General features: G+C 30.8%; 1 protein-coding gene across 1 annotated transcript; it reads left to right on the top strand.

The window, feature by feature from the left end:
- LOC109724325 (pyruvate dehydrogenase (acetyl-transferring) kinase, mitochondrial) lies at positions 8,971 to 14,717 on the top strand. The gene is made up of 6 exons (XM_020253112.1): positions 8,971 to 9,311; positions 11,250 to 11,508; positions 11,951 to 12,131; positions 12,473 to 12,620; positions 12,939 to 13,146; positions 14,405 to 14,717. Exons 1-6 carry the CDS (start codon positions 9,072 to 9,074, stop codon positions 14,461 to 14,463), a joined length of 1,095 nt encoding a protein of 364 aa, XP_020108701.1. The 5' UTR covers positions 8,971 to 9,071; the 3' UTR covers positions 14,464 to 14,717.

Genomic DNA, 17,556 nt, shown 5'->3' with positions numbered 1-17,556 from the left:
AAAGTGAACATTATAAAATTTATAAAAAAAATATTATAGATACATTATTAAAAAGAAGAGTATATTAAGAATGAAAAAAAAAAAGCAAAAGAAAATAATAAAAAACAACTCAACACTAAGGTAAAATTTATAAAAAATTACACAAAAAATATAATAATTCAGATTAGTTTATATCAATATAAAAAAAAGAAGAAATGTAAGTATAAATAAATAAATTAAACATTTAAAAATAATTTTATAAAAAAAGGGCGACGTAGAACACCCAGTGATGTGATCANCATGGAGTCCAGAATAACCAAAAAAATATAAAACTCACATAAAGAAATAAAAAATCATAAAAAACTCCAAATTATGCAAAATTTGAAATTTACATAATACTCACATATTATTCCCTTCGCAAATTAGTTTTTATTTATGGGACATAGAATTTGGAGCAATCATCTATTGACGTAAAATCAATATCAGAGCAAACAAAAAAAGAATAAAGTAAAATATTATAAAATGAAATTTAAAAAGTAATAAATAAAGGCCAAATAAGAATCAGGATTGGGATCGTCGGGGGAGGAGTGGGAGCGATCGAAGGAGGGGCTTCAGATGTTGATCGAAGAGGGTCTTCTTGTGGGGGGAGTGAAAGGCGAGGGAGTCGGCGGTGGAGCGGAGGCGGGCGATGTAGGTGCTGCTTAGGTGGGGTGAGGGGGAGAAAAAGAGATGCCCATGCGACTTTCTAAATGATCATTTACCATTTGATTTATCTTACTATTCTCTTTTTTTTTTACTCAACTATTTCTCTTCCCATCAATTTCTCTTATTCATTTGTTATTAATTCTCCATATTAATCACCCCAATTAAAGTTCAAAATTTAATTTTAGATAACGGATGACCTTCTAAATTATCAATTAGCAATATGATTTATGAATGTGTAACTTAATTAATATTTTTTTTCTTTTTTAGCAATATTTAATTAGCTATTGTTCTCATTTATATCTAAAAATAAAAGTAAGAGATATGATAAGAGAAGGCGAAGGAAGAAGAAGCATTTCACATTAATTAAAAAATAATGAGCCCCACTACCCATAAGGTAACTTTTAAATATAACGTAAAAGAGATGAAAAGAGAAACCATAGGAAGAGGAAGCATTTCATATTGAAAAGAATAAAAATAAAATTAAAAATAATGGGTCTCACTGTTCTTAAATTAAGGGAGTACATCCACGTCAGATTAAGCCATGGGAATTAAGAGAGTGCATCCACGTCAGATTAAGTCATGGGAAATCATATAGAGTTATAGATAATAAAAAAATAAAATAATAAAATAAAATATAAAAAAAATAGATTTTCTATAAAAAAAAATAGATTTGCTATAAACTTTCGTCCTCTAAAATCATTTTAGATAATAAGAATCATAAATTGATGATCCGAATAATTAAAATTGATTTAATTTTTTTGTAACCGACGTGCGGCGGTTTGCTGACATAGTTATACAGAATCTTTCTTTCTCCTACACTACTGACCTACCCCTTTTTTGCTGTCATGGACCACAAACAAAATTCCATTCCCTTATTCAAATCCCCACAACACTTCCTACTATTTGGATAAGAATCAAATTGAGTCATTCATTTCGTGGATGGATAATCATCATCCTTAAACATCAGCTTAAGCTCTTTTCTTTCTTAAGAGAGAAAGGTAACAAATTATTTATCTCATTCATATTTTGAAAACAAACATAATTAAGAATATGAAGTAACTAGTTTTCAAACTTGAAAATATGAATTATCAAACTTTTCGGAAAGAAACCGTCAAGTCCTTAACCGATTGCACTTATTAGGGGTTGTTTGATTGCATGTATTTTCAACTACACTGCAGTTGAAAAGGCATGCATCTATTAAATTTTTGTTTGGTTTAGTACATAGTTAGGCCTAATTGCTGCAGTTGCATCTACATTAGAAGATTGAATTGCAGCAGTTGGGCGAGAGTCGGCTCATCCATTAAAAAAATAAATAAAGTATGATTTTTTTTTTCATACGCTTTTTTTTTAACTTTTTTTTTTTCCAAAAATACCTGTTCATGAAATTTGCTAGGGTTTAATAATATCTGTTAAGGTTAAATAAATTTTTTTATACGCTTCTTTTTTTCTCAGTCTTCTATTTAATAATATCTTAATTTTTATTTTGACCAAATCTATAATATGTTTGCATTTAAAATTCATTAAATTCATACATAATTTTATAATATATAAATTATATATAGATATAAAANCACATCAATTGTTAATGCGTATGTCAAAAGCAAAAGCACTTTTTTAAATTAATTCTGATAGCTAAAAAATAAAAAAGTTTTTTTTTTTTTTGTTTTTACATTTTTACCTAATTTTTAAGTACTTGTATCAAAAGCAAAATCACTATTGGAAATTTTTAATATATGATTGTGAAAGGAGTGTTAAAATGTATCTACATATAATATTAATTTATTTGATTTTAGTCAATCAACAATACTTTAATTTTAAAATTTGAATGCGGAGTTTAACTTTACAGGTTTAGCAAATATACTTCATGCAATTCTCGTAACTATAAATATATTTAAAAATAATTATTTTAAATTTGTACTCAAAGTACTATTGACTGATCCAAATCAAGGATATAAAACAATTAAAATAAAAATTAAAATTTTAAAAAATTAGATAGCTGGTTCAAAATAATACATAAGTCAGAAAACTTGCACATATATATTTTTGGAAAAACTTCAAATACCATCCATGTGGTTTCACACTTTCTCACTTTAGTATCATTTAGTTTAAAAGTGTATTAATTTAGTACCATGTGGTTTTATTTTTATCTTTTTATTATCGATTCCACTAATTATTTTTCGTTAAATCAGTGACAAAGTTAAAACTAAAGGATACTAAAGTGAATATTTGATAAACCTAGGTGGGGATATCTAAAGTTTTTGGTATATAATTTAACGAAATATTAACGGAAAAGCTGACGAAAAGATAAAAATAAGATCACAGGACACTAACTTGATATACTTTAAACCATATAGTACTAAAGTGAGAAAGTGCGAAACCACATAAGTGATATTTGAAGTTTACCCTTTTCAAAATACTTTTCTCTCCTCCAAGAAAGATACTTTTAATAAAATAAGGAATTAAGAGAGGTGGAGAGAGATAATTGGGAAGAGACAATTAAGGAATAATTTTGCCTTGTACGAAATAAAACCACAAAAAAGTTAGTAGTGTAACATCTCACTACGGGTCAGCTACTTTTTTTTTTTTAGGAGGACAGAAATTTTCGCCCTCCAAAATTATTTTAGATAATAGGAATCATAAATCGATGATTCGAACGATTAAAATTGATTTAAAATATTTATAATATTTGAAATTTAAATTTTATAAATTTTAAAGTAAAATAGTGTGAAATCACAAAAATAATATTTGAAGTTTATCTTTTTTTTTTTTTTTAACCGACGTGTGGCGGTTGCTGACATAGTTTATACAGAATCTTTCTTTCTCCTACACTACTGACCTACCCCTTTTTCTTTTTTTTTTCTAATTTTAGAGGGTGGTGACATGGACCACAAACAAAATTCCATTCCCTTATTCAAATCCCCACAACACTTCCTGCTATTTGGATAAGAATCAAATTGAGTCATTCATTTCATGGATGGATAATCATCATCCTTAAACATCAGCTTAAGCTCTTTTCTTTCTTAAGAGAGAAAGGTAACAAATTATTTATCTCATTCATATTTTGAAAACAAACATAATTAAGAATATGAAGTAACTAGTTTTCGAACTTGAAAATATAAATATCAATTATCAAACTTTTCGGACAGAAACTGTCAAGTTCTTAACCAATTGCACTTATTAGGGATTGTTTGGTTGCATATATTTTCAACTGCACTGCAGTTGAAAAGGCATGCATCTATTAAATTTTTGTTTGGTTTAGTACATAGTTAGGCCTAATTGCTACAGTTGCATCTACATTAGAAGATCGAATTGCAGCAGTTGGGCGAGAGTCGGCTCACCCATTAAAAAAATAAATAAAGTATGATTTTTTTTTTCATACGTTTTTTTTTTAACTTTTTTTTTTTCCAAAAATACATATTCATGAAATTTGCTAGGGTTTAATAATATCTGTTAAGGTTAAATAAATTTTTTTATACGCTTCTTTTTTTCTCAGTCTTCTATTTAATAATATCTTAATTTTTATTTTGACCAAATCTATAATATGCTTGCATTTAAAATTCATTAAATTCATACATAATTTTATAATATATAAATTATATATAGATATAAAAGTCTTAATTAATAACTAAAAGATCTCATGATTACGTTATGTTTAGAAGAGGCAATCTCGCCTTTCTATCTAAAAATTAACAGAATTTACAAATACAAATCTCAACTGCAACTTACCAAACAAAAAAAATATAACTGCAGCAATTGCAACTGTATAAAACCAAACAGACTAGGTGTAGTTGTGATTGCAGCATTTGTAACTGTATTTACTTCCAATTATGCTATTTTTACAATTACATCCAACCAAATAACTCCTAAATACAATCAGTATATAGGGTTGAAAATTTCAATCCTGTGCTGTCCTGGACCTCATATCTATCTGTCTGTCTCATTTATTAGGATTTGATTCTCTGCTAAATTGTCCTTGTTGGCATCCTTACTTACAAAATAACTTACATTGGTCAATAATTTAGGCTTTACAAGGTACATGCATAATAACCTTTACTTGTTTTGGAGGGCATGCATTGCATGCAAGAAGGGAAATCCTTTTTGGATCTAACTAAATATTTTATTTTTGTACGTCTCTTGTGCTTTTAAAAGCATGGAGGTTTTCATACTTTCAAATTATTTTCGATTCGATAATCGACGGCGTTATACATAATTAATCTGCGTTATTAGAACTATTTAGAAATCAAATTTCATCACTTTTCGACATCATTTGCCAAATTATAACTTAAACTTTAAATTCCTATTACAAATTTAATTGTTTGTCTTAAAATTTTAATTATAAATTCAATTTAAATTTACATTCAAATTTAAAATTTAAAATGTAATTAAATTGCGAGCATAAATCCGTTTCTTTATATTTTTTACTTCTTTATTTATAATTAGATAATCAAACAATGCAAACAACAAAACTATAATTTTTTATTTTTCACTTTATAGCCAACCAAATAATCAAACTCAAAAGTTATTTTTATAAAAATAACTTCTTCTTTTTTTTTTACTTTAACCACTTTCGGATAACCAAACATGTTCTATCAGCGTAAATCTGAATTTTTTGAAGCGAAGTGGCCAATTATTATCTCTAATAATAGTAAGTATGCACGAAAATTAAAGCAAAATCTATAAACAAATGTTTTAATGTGAAACTTTAATAAAAAAATCAAAATGAAACTCAGGGAAAAGCAGAGATTATAAGAGGTGCAATTCCAATTCACCTTGCAATCATTGATGGGCCGGTCCATGGTGACGTGGCAGACCTGGTCCACCCAATTTTAAACATGTACTAAAACTGAAACCAACGAAAAACCGGGCGCAAACAGCCGGGGCTTAATTGTACCAGTGGTTCCCAACCTTTAACACATTTTAAACTTTGGCCGCTTACTTTTTATTATTACAAATTGATCCTCGGCCTCTAGATTTGATTGCATGATTGGTCCCTAATATAGTAATATTTATCATTGTTTTCAAGTAGGTCTACAAATACTATCTCAACCTCGGACGCTACCCCTACTTCTTTCGTATAGGAGTTATTCGAGAGCCAACTCGTCTTCGGCGCGAAATTAGTTTGAGATCGAATTGCCCATTTAGTAAACAAGCCGAACATGAGCTGAATTTTTCAGCTCGTTTAACAAACGAGCCGAATACATGTTCAACTAGATAACATCTCGTAAATTTATATATATAAATAAATAATTATATATATAATACAGATTTTTATTATTTGATTTTAGTCCAATCTAAATATAAAACCTAAAATAATTATGAAAAAGCTCATTTATATGTAAAATTTCAAACATTAGAACATAAGATCTCATAAATTTATTTTCTATACATATTATCTATTTTTTTAGCTTTTTGTTTGTGAGCCCAGCTCGTGTTCGGCTTTTTAATAAACGAATCGAACATGAGCTGAATTTTTCAGCTCGATACTTTAACGAGCTAACTCGTGTTCGACTCGTTTATGAAACGAGCCGACTACGAGCCGGTTCTAGCTCGCTCGTGTTCGGCTTATTGACATCCCTACTTTTAAACTGAAATATAAATATAGGGGCTTATTAGCAAAAAAAAATTAGAAGGCTAGGGTGAAAAGTTAAAAAAAGGGAAAGGTTAGGGACTAAGNTCAGCGGTTCATTTTGAGCTTACTAGTTTACTAGGCAATCAAGCAAAGTAAAATATATATATATATATATATATATATATATATATAATTTGGTTTCTAAATAATTTCATACTACAAATCATATTTAACGGAGCTGATCGATGAATTGGAAGTCCCATTATCGAAAACAATTTTAAAAACACGAAAATCTCCACACTTTAAAAAATATTGGCTTTCATATTTACTCCTAAGAAGTTTTAAGTGATGAAATTTATCTCTATGAAATTTCTTCATTTTTTACATATACCCTTTTGTTCAGCTTATCTTGGGTTATTTCTAAAGTAAATTTATCTTTAGCCTAACTGATTAAAATAATGGGCAAATTTAAAAGAATTTAAAATTTTAGAGGGATTAATTTTATTGCATAAACTTTTTAGGGAACATCTTCGAAAGGGCGAATCAGTTTTTTCTTTTCTTTTCTTTTTTTTTTGTAGAATTAAAAACTATTTTTAATAGTAAATTAATAGAATTTAACTCTAAGATATATATTTAAAAAAGAATAGATTTTCATCCGTTTAACTATGAGCATGTTTGGTTGGTTAAAAGTAACGTTTTATTGGTTGTTTGATTTACAAAAGTGAATTTAAAAGTCACTTTACAGAAGTGGCTTAAAATAGTGAGTTATAACTAAATATCACTTTTTTAACTTTGGCCAAAAAAATTCTGATATCACCGGAAATAGAAAACTTATCTAAAAGGCTATATTTGCTCTTAATTTTAATCTTTGAATTTATTTTTTTAGAGTTGAGTTTCAACTTAAATTTGAATTAAAATTATGAATTTAATTTTATATTTTGAATTTTATTTATAATTTTAAATCCGACACAAAATTTGTATATTTAATTTGCAAACTCTTATTTAAATTTAAGACTAATTTAAGCTCTTTACTTAAATTTAAATTTTCATTTTTAAAATTTAAATTAAAATATTTAAATTTACATTTAAATCAAATTGTTTTTAGCTACGAACTTTCATTTGAACTTTGAATTCAAATTGTTCCGAACTATAAATTCAAATTCTGCTGAAACTTGAATTCTAAATTTAAATTTTTAAGTTGAAATTTAATTTTAGAATTTAATTTTAGTTACAAATTATAACTTAAACTTTAAATCCCTATTACAAATTTAATTGTTTGTCTTAAAATTTTAATTATAAATTCAATTTAAAAAATTAAAATTTAATTAAATTGCGAGCATAAATCGTTTCTTTATATTTTTTACTTCTTTATTTATAATTAGATAATCAAACAATGCAAACAACAAAACTATAATTTTTTATTTTTCACTTTATAGCCAACCAAATAATCAAACTCAAAAGTTATTTTCATAAAAATAACTTCTTTTTTTTTTTTTTTACTTTAACCACTTTCGGATAACCAAACATGTCCTATCAGCGTAAATCTGAGTTTTTTGAAGCGAAGTGGCCAATTATTATCTCTAATAATAGTAAGAATGCACGAAAATTAAAGCAAAATCTATAAACAAATGTTTTAATGTGAAACTTTAATAAAAAAATCAAAATGAAACTCAGGGAAAAGCAGAGATTATAAGAGGTGCAATTCCAATTCACCTTGCAATCATTGATGGGCCGGTCCATGGTGACGTGGCAGACCTGGTCCACCCAATTTTAAACATGTACTAAAACCGAAACCAACGAAAAACCTGGCACAAACAGCCGGGGCTTAATTGTACCAGTGGTCCCCCAACCTTTAAGACATTTTTAACTTTGGCCGCTTACTTTTTATTATTACAAATAGATCCTCGGCCTCTAGATTTGATTGCATGATTGGTCCCTAATATAGTAATATTTATCCTTGTTTTCAAGTAGGTCTACAAATACTATCTCAACCTCGGACGCTACCCCTACTTCTTTCGTATAGGGGTTATTCGAGAGCCAGCTCGTTTTCGGCGCGAAATTAATTCGAGATCGAATTGCTCATTTAGTAAACAAGCCGAACACGAGCTGAATTTTTCAGCTCGTTTAACAAACGTGCCGAATACATGTTCAGCTAGATAACAACTCGTAAATTTATATATATATAAATAAATAATTATATATATAATACAGATTTTTATTATTTGATTTTAGTCCAATGTAAATATAAAACCTAAAATAATTATGAAAAAGCTCATTTATATGTAAAATTTCAAACATTAGATTACAATATAATGCATAAGATCTCATAAATTTATTTTCTATATATATTATCTATTTTTTTAGCTTTTTGTTTGTGAGCCCAGCTCGTGTTCGGCTCTTTAATAAACGAACCGAACATGAGCTGAATTTTTCAGCTCGATACTTTAACGAGCTAACTCGTGTTCGACTCGTTTATGAAACGAGCCGACTACGAGCCGATTCTAGCTCGGTCGTGTTCGGCTTATTGACATCCCTATTTTTAAACTGAAATATAAATATAGGGGCCTATAAGCAAAAATAAATTAGAAGGCTAGGGAGCAAGTTAAAAAAAGGTAAAGATTAGGGACTAAGTTGCAATTACCAGCGCAAATCGAAAACGACCCCCTCTCGCTCTCTCTCGCATTCGTATATACTCGTCCTCCTCTTCATATCCCCTCTCCTCGCTATCCATGGCTCCTCCTCCTCCTCCTCCTCCACCTCGTCATCGTCGTCGTTGTTGACGTTTCTAGGGCTACGAGGAGCTCCGAGGGTGTCTCCCATGGCGGCGAAGAAGAGGGCGTGGGAGGCGGCGGCGGAGGAGGTGCGGCGGTGGGGGGAGATGAAGCAAACGGGGGTGAGCTTGAGGTACATGATGGAGTTCGGATCCCGCCCCACGGCGAAGAACCTCCTCCTCTCCGCCCAGTTCCTCCACAAGGAGCTTCCCATTCGCATCGCGCGCAGAGCCATCGAGCTCGAGAACCTGCCCTTCGGGCTCTCCCACAAACCCGCCGTGTTGAAGGTACCGATCGATCGATCGATCGAAAACTAGGGTTTCCTCTCCCTTCTCCTCCTTTTTCTCCTCATTTTACCGCGATTTGTGTGCGATTGTGGCGTGTGGGTTTGTGTGGATCGTGTGGATTGTGTTTGTGCGGAGCCCACATGTCATCGGGGACGAGATTGGTATGTTACCGTTACACGAAACGCCTCCTCTCTTCCTAGGGTTTCTTGTGTCTAGGGTTTGGTTCGAACCTTTTAGAACATTATTATTTCATTTATCAACAATTTGTGGTGTTGGGTCGTGGGTTCCTCGTATCTAGTGTGGATTAATTTTTTTTCTTTAATTTAATTTTACTATTGGAGAAATGGTATATGGTGCTATACCATCTTCGCTTTCTCTGCATTTTTTGCACATATGTTACTGGATATGTTTCAAAATATGTAATTGCAATTTAAAACTTTTGATTTTGCTACCGAACGGTATAATATTTTGTAAATATGTACATAAATCAGAAAAAAATTTGGCCTTTATCACTTAGCTTTCTTTTATTTGTAGCATTTTTCAAATCTCCAAATGGTAGAGAAAACAATGAAAGTTCGGATAGTAGAATAAAAATTTGTAAGTTCAGGTAGCGAATTTTTTTTATTAATAGACTTAAAAATATTATTATAATTATGTAAATAGTCCTTCAATTTTTTATTATTATTGTTTTTTTACAAAACTAGGCTTATGAGGTGAATGATTTACCTCTTTTAAACGTGGTAAATCGTTTACTATTTTTTCAAAGCAATAAAATTATTCTTTTCTGTTTAATGCTATACATCCTTCAGACTTTCGATATAGAAAATATATAAGTTTGGTGAAAGCGGTAAATGATATTCACTGCTTTCTGAAATCAGTAAATTATTTACCGTTTAAGCCAATTTTATAAATAAAAATTTTGGATGTCTATTCTTACAATTAAAAAATTCTATCGGATTAGTCGCCCATCTCAGGTAGCCATTTGTAAGTACGTTATAGCTCAGATAAGGTCTATACATGTTGTAGGTGATTATGCTTGAGATACAGGTAGAATGCAGGAATTCAACTCTTCCTCTTTTGTTTTTGTTGAATTTACGGCGCCGAGGGCCGACATAGTGTTTAAATATTTTATTGGCTAGCAAATGGTAAATTTTGTAAGGTCTCGAGGCAATCTCTATGATGCGTCGATCTAGCCCTTGTACTAATATTTCGTGAACATTACTTTCTTCTTAGTTCTAGCTAATTGGTTATCTTATCGGCTTTTGATGTATCACGCATGTCGAGCCTTTAGATATATGAGATTTGGTATTGCATGATTTTGTGCGTGTATTTGTAACCGCCCTGTGTTAATATCTTGCTGCAAATCATTGAGCACTTGTTTGGTCTAGTTGGAGCTTCTGTAAAAATGCTTTTGAGACAGATATTCAAAGAAATTGTAACAGCTATTTTGAGTAGAATCCACGGAACAACTCTCCATCGAACTCTACAAACAAATGCTTCAAATTGCTGTGTTTGCGCTTTAGATTTTTTTTTTTTTTGGTTTGCCAGACTACTGGCTTCTGCTTTTGGCTTTTGCTTTTTAGTTGAGAAACTTTTCCAATAAGCTGGGCCAGACCGTCAGCAGCTATATTTACCTTATCAATCAGTTATGCAGTTTGTCTTTCTCATGCAGGTCTTTGCTTCTTATCTTCATTCTATTACTAACCATGCCGATCAGTTGATTCTTCACTTGTTTCTTTTTCTTCTTCTTTTTTCCCTTATCCTGTGTCATACTACTTATACTAGCTTCAATTAAATAATGCAGATCATTTTGGTCATGGTGACCTTTTCCTGTAATATAAGAGATTCTTCGTTGATAATCGTAAAATCAGAATTGTTTGATCTCCGGACGACAGAAAGCTTCTTCCAGGTCTTATTTATCTCTATCTGTTTATGAAGGTACGGGATTGGTATTTGGATTCTTTTCGCGATATCCGATCCTTTCCAGAAGTCAAAGACACGAATGATGAGTTAGCCTTCACCCAGATGATCCAGATGATCAAAGTGAGGCACAACAACGTAGTGCCGACAATGGCCTTGGGTGTACAGCAGTTGAAAAAAGACTTGGATCCTAAAGTTTTCCCAAAAGATCTGGAAGAAACTCATCAATTTCTTGATCGCTTTTACATGTCGAGGATTGGCATCCGCGTGTTGATAGGTTAGTTACTCTTTTCTTATATGCTTTTCATTTGATGACTATTCTTCATTTCACCAAAAGTTGATGAATAATTTACGTTATATATAGTTAACAAGCGCTTGTTTGGACTAGTTGGAACTTTTGTAAGAGTGCTTTTAGAGTAAAACCATTTGAAGAAGCATTGACATTTTTGCCAAAAGTAGAAGATTCGTATTATAGCAATATAAATCTTCTTCTTTTGGACCAGGAAGTTCATTTCAGCTTCCCATCACAGGAAATACCTCGGAACTTTTGGGCGCAAAACGCCTAACGCTGCTTCTCGGAGTTTTGAGTATTTTCAGAAGCTTAGACCAGACTTAGCACTTTTAAGTCATAATTTATCTTTACAAAATTTCCGCTGCATCAACTCTGATTGTGATTTAATATTTACGACTGAGAAATCTCTGATTTGATCAAAATTCAGGGCAACATGTGGCTCTGCATGATCCTGATTCGGAACCCGATTGTATTGGTCTTATAAACACAAGAATGTCCCCTATGCTAGTGGCACGAGCTGCTAGTGAGGACGCACGTGGCATTTGTTTCAGGGAATACGGATCTGCGCCCGAAGTTGAAATATATGGAGATACCGATTTCACTTTTCCGTAAGTGCTTTTCATAATCTTGATATTCCTCATTTGTTCTTCTGGGAGTACTCTGTTCTAATTGTGTTGGAGATAGATTAAAAATAGATCTTCAAAAGTTTCTTATCCGTCGTTTTTATTATCGGTTTGGATATGGATATAGATGTAAAGTGAGTAAAGTATACACTGAAATTTGAAATATAAATTGGATATAAATCTGCTATCAAAGCACATATGGATATGAGTAGCTGAATATGACATAACTAAACATTGAGTCGATACTAATACTTTGATTATTTAACGCCATGAGTATCAACGGACGTACTTTTCTTTCTACTAATGTTCTTTTCGCTCCGATACAGATATGTTCCATCACATTTGCATCTTATGGTTTTCGAATTAGTAAAGAACTCCCTGCGTGCGGTCCAAGAACGTTTTATGAATTCCGATAAAGATGTTCCTCCTGTTAGAATAATAGTTGCTGATGGAATCGAGGATGTCACAATCAAGGTATGAGCCTTTGATTTCCTTCTATATTTCAACATAGTTCTATGGCGCGTTGCTTCACAACTGTGGCAAATTTTTAACAAATTAATCACCAAGTGTTTTTTCTCTCTGTCGAAAATCTAGTTAACCGTTTGCAGTACTTAAGCATCATGTCGTCATAGTGCTATGTTCGGCATGATGCTTAAGCATCAGGTGTCATAGTGTTTCCTGACATATGGCTTGGATATGGCGTGTTACTCGACAAGTGAAATATCTCGACATAGTGCTATGGTGTGTTACTTAAGCATCAAGTGTTATAATGTTAATCTTGTCCCGACACAGATCTCGGACGAAGGTGGTGGGATACCAAGAAGCGGGCTTCCGAAGATATTCACATACCTTTACAGCACTGCAAAGAATCCGCTGGAGGAGAATTTTGGAGTAAACGATGGCGTGACTATGGCTGGATATGGCTATGGCTTACCGATAAGCCGTCTTTATGCTCGATATTTTGGCGGCGATCTTCAAATAATCTCCATGGAAGGATACGGTATGTCGAAACGCTTTAGTAAGTTTGAATGCATGATTTTGATTTCTCTCTAGCATGTTTTTGGTCCAACATTTTGTTATGGTTCCCGAAGTAGGCATGTTTTGACCTCAACTCTAAGATATAAGTTTGGGAAAGTGTTGAAGTTATAACTTAAAATATGATGCGAGTAATCATACAAATTTAGTCGTTATGTGAAATATTTGCAAATCAACATGGCTTTTGGAGCTTAATATCTAGTAGTCACGGACACTGACACGGGATATAGGGCACGACACGATTCAGATACCGCGACTCCGCGGCTTCCAAATAATTAGTATTTATATTTATATTTATAATATTATTAAATATTATAGTATACATATTTATTATGTATAAAATATTAATTTTGTTAAAATATTGTTATATTTCTCGTTCGAATAAAAGTTAATAAAATTTTCATTGATTTCCTATATTTTGAGGAAAGAAATTCTCCACCATCCATAATTTGTTTATATTGTCTAAAAAATATATGCATTCATCAAAAAGCCAAAATATTTATCCTTTTATTCGAACGAGAAATATAACAATATTTTAACAAAATTAATATTTTATACATAATAAATATGTATACTATAATATTTAATAATATTATAAANATATTTTGAGGAAAGAAATTCTCCACCATCCATAATTTGTTTATATTGTCTAAAAAATATATGCATTCATCAAAAAGCCAAAATATTTATCCTTTTATATTATCTATGCATAAAAAATAAAATAAAATAAATAAATATATGTATAATTTAATAGGATGCATCTTGGCCCCGCGTCGAACGTGTGTCCATGGCGTGTCCGCGTTGGACACGAGTCTGACACGGACATGCTCGTGTTTGACATGGACGCGCAAAGGTTATAGAAGTGCCCATAATACATAGCCTAATATCATTTTGCTGGAGATCCGTGAAATGTATTGGCATTAATCTCTGCATTTGGAGCCTAATATCTATATACCGCTTGTTTATCTCAAGAGTCGAAGTCGATTTTATTATGGTTGTTGTTGCTCCATATCTTCAAAACACCTGGATGTAGTAAAAGCTCGTTCTAAATTTTCCGTCACCACGAAAGCTTCAAAACTTTTTGTTTGCCAAATGCCCGCCTCTCTGTTCTTTGAGCAGAGAGTTGTTCGAAGAAGCTAGGTCGGTCGACTTGTCGGTTTTGGATGTTTGCGCCCTGTGATCCATACACTTAAAAATTCTCCTCTTTTTTTGGTGTTTCGTAGGCACCGACGCGTATCTTCATCTGTCCCGGTTGGGGGATTCGCAAGAGCCCTTGCCGTAGAGCATGAATGGTAAGCTTCCATTTATTTATTATCATGTTCACTAGATGCCTCCCTTGTTGCATGCATAAGTGCAGAAGGGAAAGGGGGGAGAAGGATTTGTACATTTGGTATGTGTCAATGTGTGTAGGAAAGATGATGATTGAAATGCTGCTTCACCTTGTATTGTGGCAAGACTGCTTTGGTACCCATTAGTGGTTCAATTCATGCTGCAACTGTTTCAAGAAGAATTAACAGTTGTACAGGCTCACACACAGACTAGCTTTCTCTCTGTCTCTCTCTCTCATTCACGGTTCTCTCTCACATTCCCAGTTGCGCATCTATCTCTCTCTAAGTGAAAAAAGAATAAATTGTTGACATTAGGATTATATATTAATAAGATTACTTTTAGGGCGCATTTGGTTCAAGTTATGTAATATTACAGAGTATTTTGATATATTCAGTTATCTTAGATTTCTAAATAAAATTACTACTTATGCTGCATCAGCGCGTTTGGTTTAATACAGTAATGTAATGCTAGATTGCAGTATTTATAGCATTACTATGTTTAGTTTTGTCTATAAAATTCAGTAATCTAGATAATAAAGTATAGTCTATTCTAAAATTATATTTAGCAATATTTTGCAAATCTTTTTTTTACTATTTACAAATAAATTTTTTTTACTAAATTTTATTTTTTATAGTTTAATTTTTTAAAATATAAAATTTAAATTTGAACAAAAATATAAATTTAATATTTTAATTTAAAATATAAATATGAAATTTATAAATTTAAAATCTAAAATATAAATATAAATATAAATATAAAATTAAAAATACAAATTTGAATTTTAAAATTTGAAATTTTGAAATTTAAAATTTAAAATTTGAAATTTAAATTTAAATTTAAAATTTGAAATTTGAAGTTTGAAGTTTAAAATTTAAAAATTAAAAACTAAAAAATTTAAAATTTAGAATTGAAATTTAAAATTTAGAATTTGAAATTTGAAATTAAAATCTAAAATTTAAATTCAAATTTAAAATTTAAAATTTAAATTTGAAGTTTAAAAAATTAAAAATTAAAATTCAAAATTTAAAATTCAAAAGTTGACAATTCAAAATTTTAAATTAAAATTTTTAAAATAACGTATCGAAAGGGTTTCGGAAGTTAGAGGGATAAAATTGTTATTTTACATAATATGCAGTATTATTGGCTTTCAATAATTCAAAATACGCATCCATCTCGCGTTAATATTTTTTGTATAATTTTATACCATTTGTAATGCTATATTATCGATCTGATTACATACCGAATGAACCAAACACTGTAATCCTTCCGGGATTGTCGAACCAAATCATACCCTTAATTCTTTGGATTTCTGTAGCCAGCCGAATAAATTTAAAACAACTACCATCTGTCAATAATTTTTTTAAAAAAAGCCTTGTCCTGTTTACTAGAAATTCCGACTATTTGGAGGTAATTCAGCATCCTTCGGCATCATTGCCTTTTTTATATTTTTAAGTGCTTTCTATAATTTAATGTATTAGAAATTTTTATTAGTATTATTTTTTATAGTTGATTAGCTTAGGGCCTGTTTAGTGTTTTGGAAAATATTCCAAAATTTTTTTCGCAGGTTGGAAAAAAAAAATTTCGTGTTTTTGGTTCGCAAGAGAATTTATTTTTCATATTTCACGATTTGTTTTTTTGTTTTCCAAACTTTTTTTTAGGAAGAGGATTTTTTTTTCGCACGAGTGTTTTGGAGTGAAAAAGGTTTTTTTTTTCTAATATATTGGTAAAACAGAAATTTTTTTTCTAATATATAGGTGTACATGTACCACCTCAGAGAGAGAGAGAGAGAGAGAGAGATTTGAATTTTTTTTGCTATATAGATTTTAACTCTTTGATAAAAAAGGTTTAGTGGTGGGCCCTTGGGATTTAGTAATATTTGATGTAATAGTATTAATTCAATGACAATGATAGAAATAATTAAAAGAATAGATCTAATTAGAGATGTCATCGGGTCAGATTCGGGACGGATTTTCAAAAATCTAAACCTGAATCTGACTCCAAACCTAAGATCCGAATCCGAACCCAACCGATTTTAAAAATTCATATCCAAATCCGAACCCGACCAAAAATCCGAAACCCGAATCCGGATCTGAAAATTTGAATTCGAAACAATTATTTATTTTTAATATTTCAAAATATATTACATTAAATTTAAATATTTAAAATACAATTTCAAATATAACATCAAATTTTTATATATATTATATATAATGCAAAATAAATTCGGGGTTGGGTTCGAGTCGGGTACAGTCAAAATTTATATTCGAATCTATATCCGTCGGGTTTTTATTTTTGATATCCATATCCGAATCCATATCCATATAGCATTGGATATATATCCGCTCTATTCGGATTCGGATATTCGTACCCATTGACATCCCTAAATCTAATAGCTAAAAATTGTATAGTAAAATAACTCAAATACTATTGATAGTATAGCAATCAAACTCTAATACTCTTTATATTTATATATAGCTAGGATGCTTATGAAAGCACGTTTGCGATTTTTCGATATCATTTGCCTAGTGATCGAAGTGGCTCAAAATCAACGGCTGAAAATAAAAATCTTACAAAATATGATGATATAACATTAAAATTTTAAATCAAAGTTATTGATATTGTTTTATATAGTATAAAAAATTTTCTGTCAAAATTTCATGTGATTGGGATATTTCTACACCGTTAAACTTGTAACCGGGTCACCACGGCCGTTAAAATTATTGATTTTGAGCCCCTTCGATCACTAGGCAAATGATATCGAAAAATCGCAAAATTTATTTTCTAGATACTTCAAATACTCTAGATCAACTCTAACAGAGCCGATCGTCGATTCGAAAGTACGAACATCGAAAACGACTTGAAAGCACGGAGGCCTCCGTGCTCCTGAGCCGTTTTCGATTATGGAATTTTTGAATCGACGATCGACTCCGTTAGATTTGATCTACCGTATTTGAAGTTTCTAGAAAATAATTTTTACGATTTTTCGATATCATTTAACTAACAATTGAAAGGTATCAAAATCAATAATTTTTAACGGCTGAAAATA

Source organism: Ananas comosus, linkage group 18 (genome assembly GCF_001540865.1).
Source record: "Ananas comosus cultivar F153 linkage group 18, ASM154086v1, whole genome shotgun sequence".
NCBI classification, from domain to species: domain Eukaryota; kingdom Viridiplantae; phylum Streptophyta; class Magnoliopsida; order Poales; family Bromeliaceae; genus Ananas; species Ananas comosus.
The sequence above is the reverse complement of the archived record's forward strand: the minus strand, read 5'-3'. Positions and strand labels throughout refer to the sequence as shown.

Excerpts from the sequence above, each read along its gene's own strand:
- LOC109724325 (XM_020253112.1), top strand. The coding sequence starts at position 9,072 with ATGGCGGCGAAGAAGAGGGCGTGGGAGGCGGCGGCGGAGGAGGTGCGG. Across the intron at positions 12,132-12,472 it reads GATACCGATTTCACTTTTCC|ATATGTTCCATCACATTTGC; the intron begins GTAAGTGCTTTT and ends GCTCCGATACAG. Across the intron at positions 12,621-12,938 it reads TCGAGGATGTCACAATCAAG|ATCTCGGACGAAGGTGGTGG; the intron begins GTATGAGCCTTT and ends GTCCCGACACAG.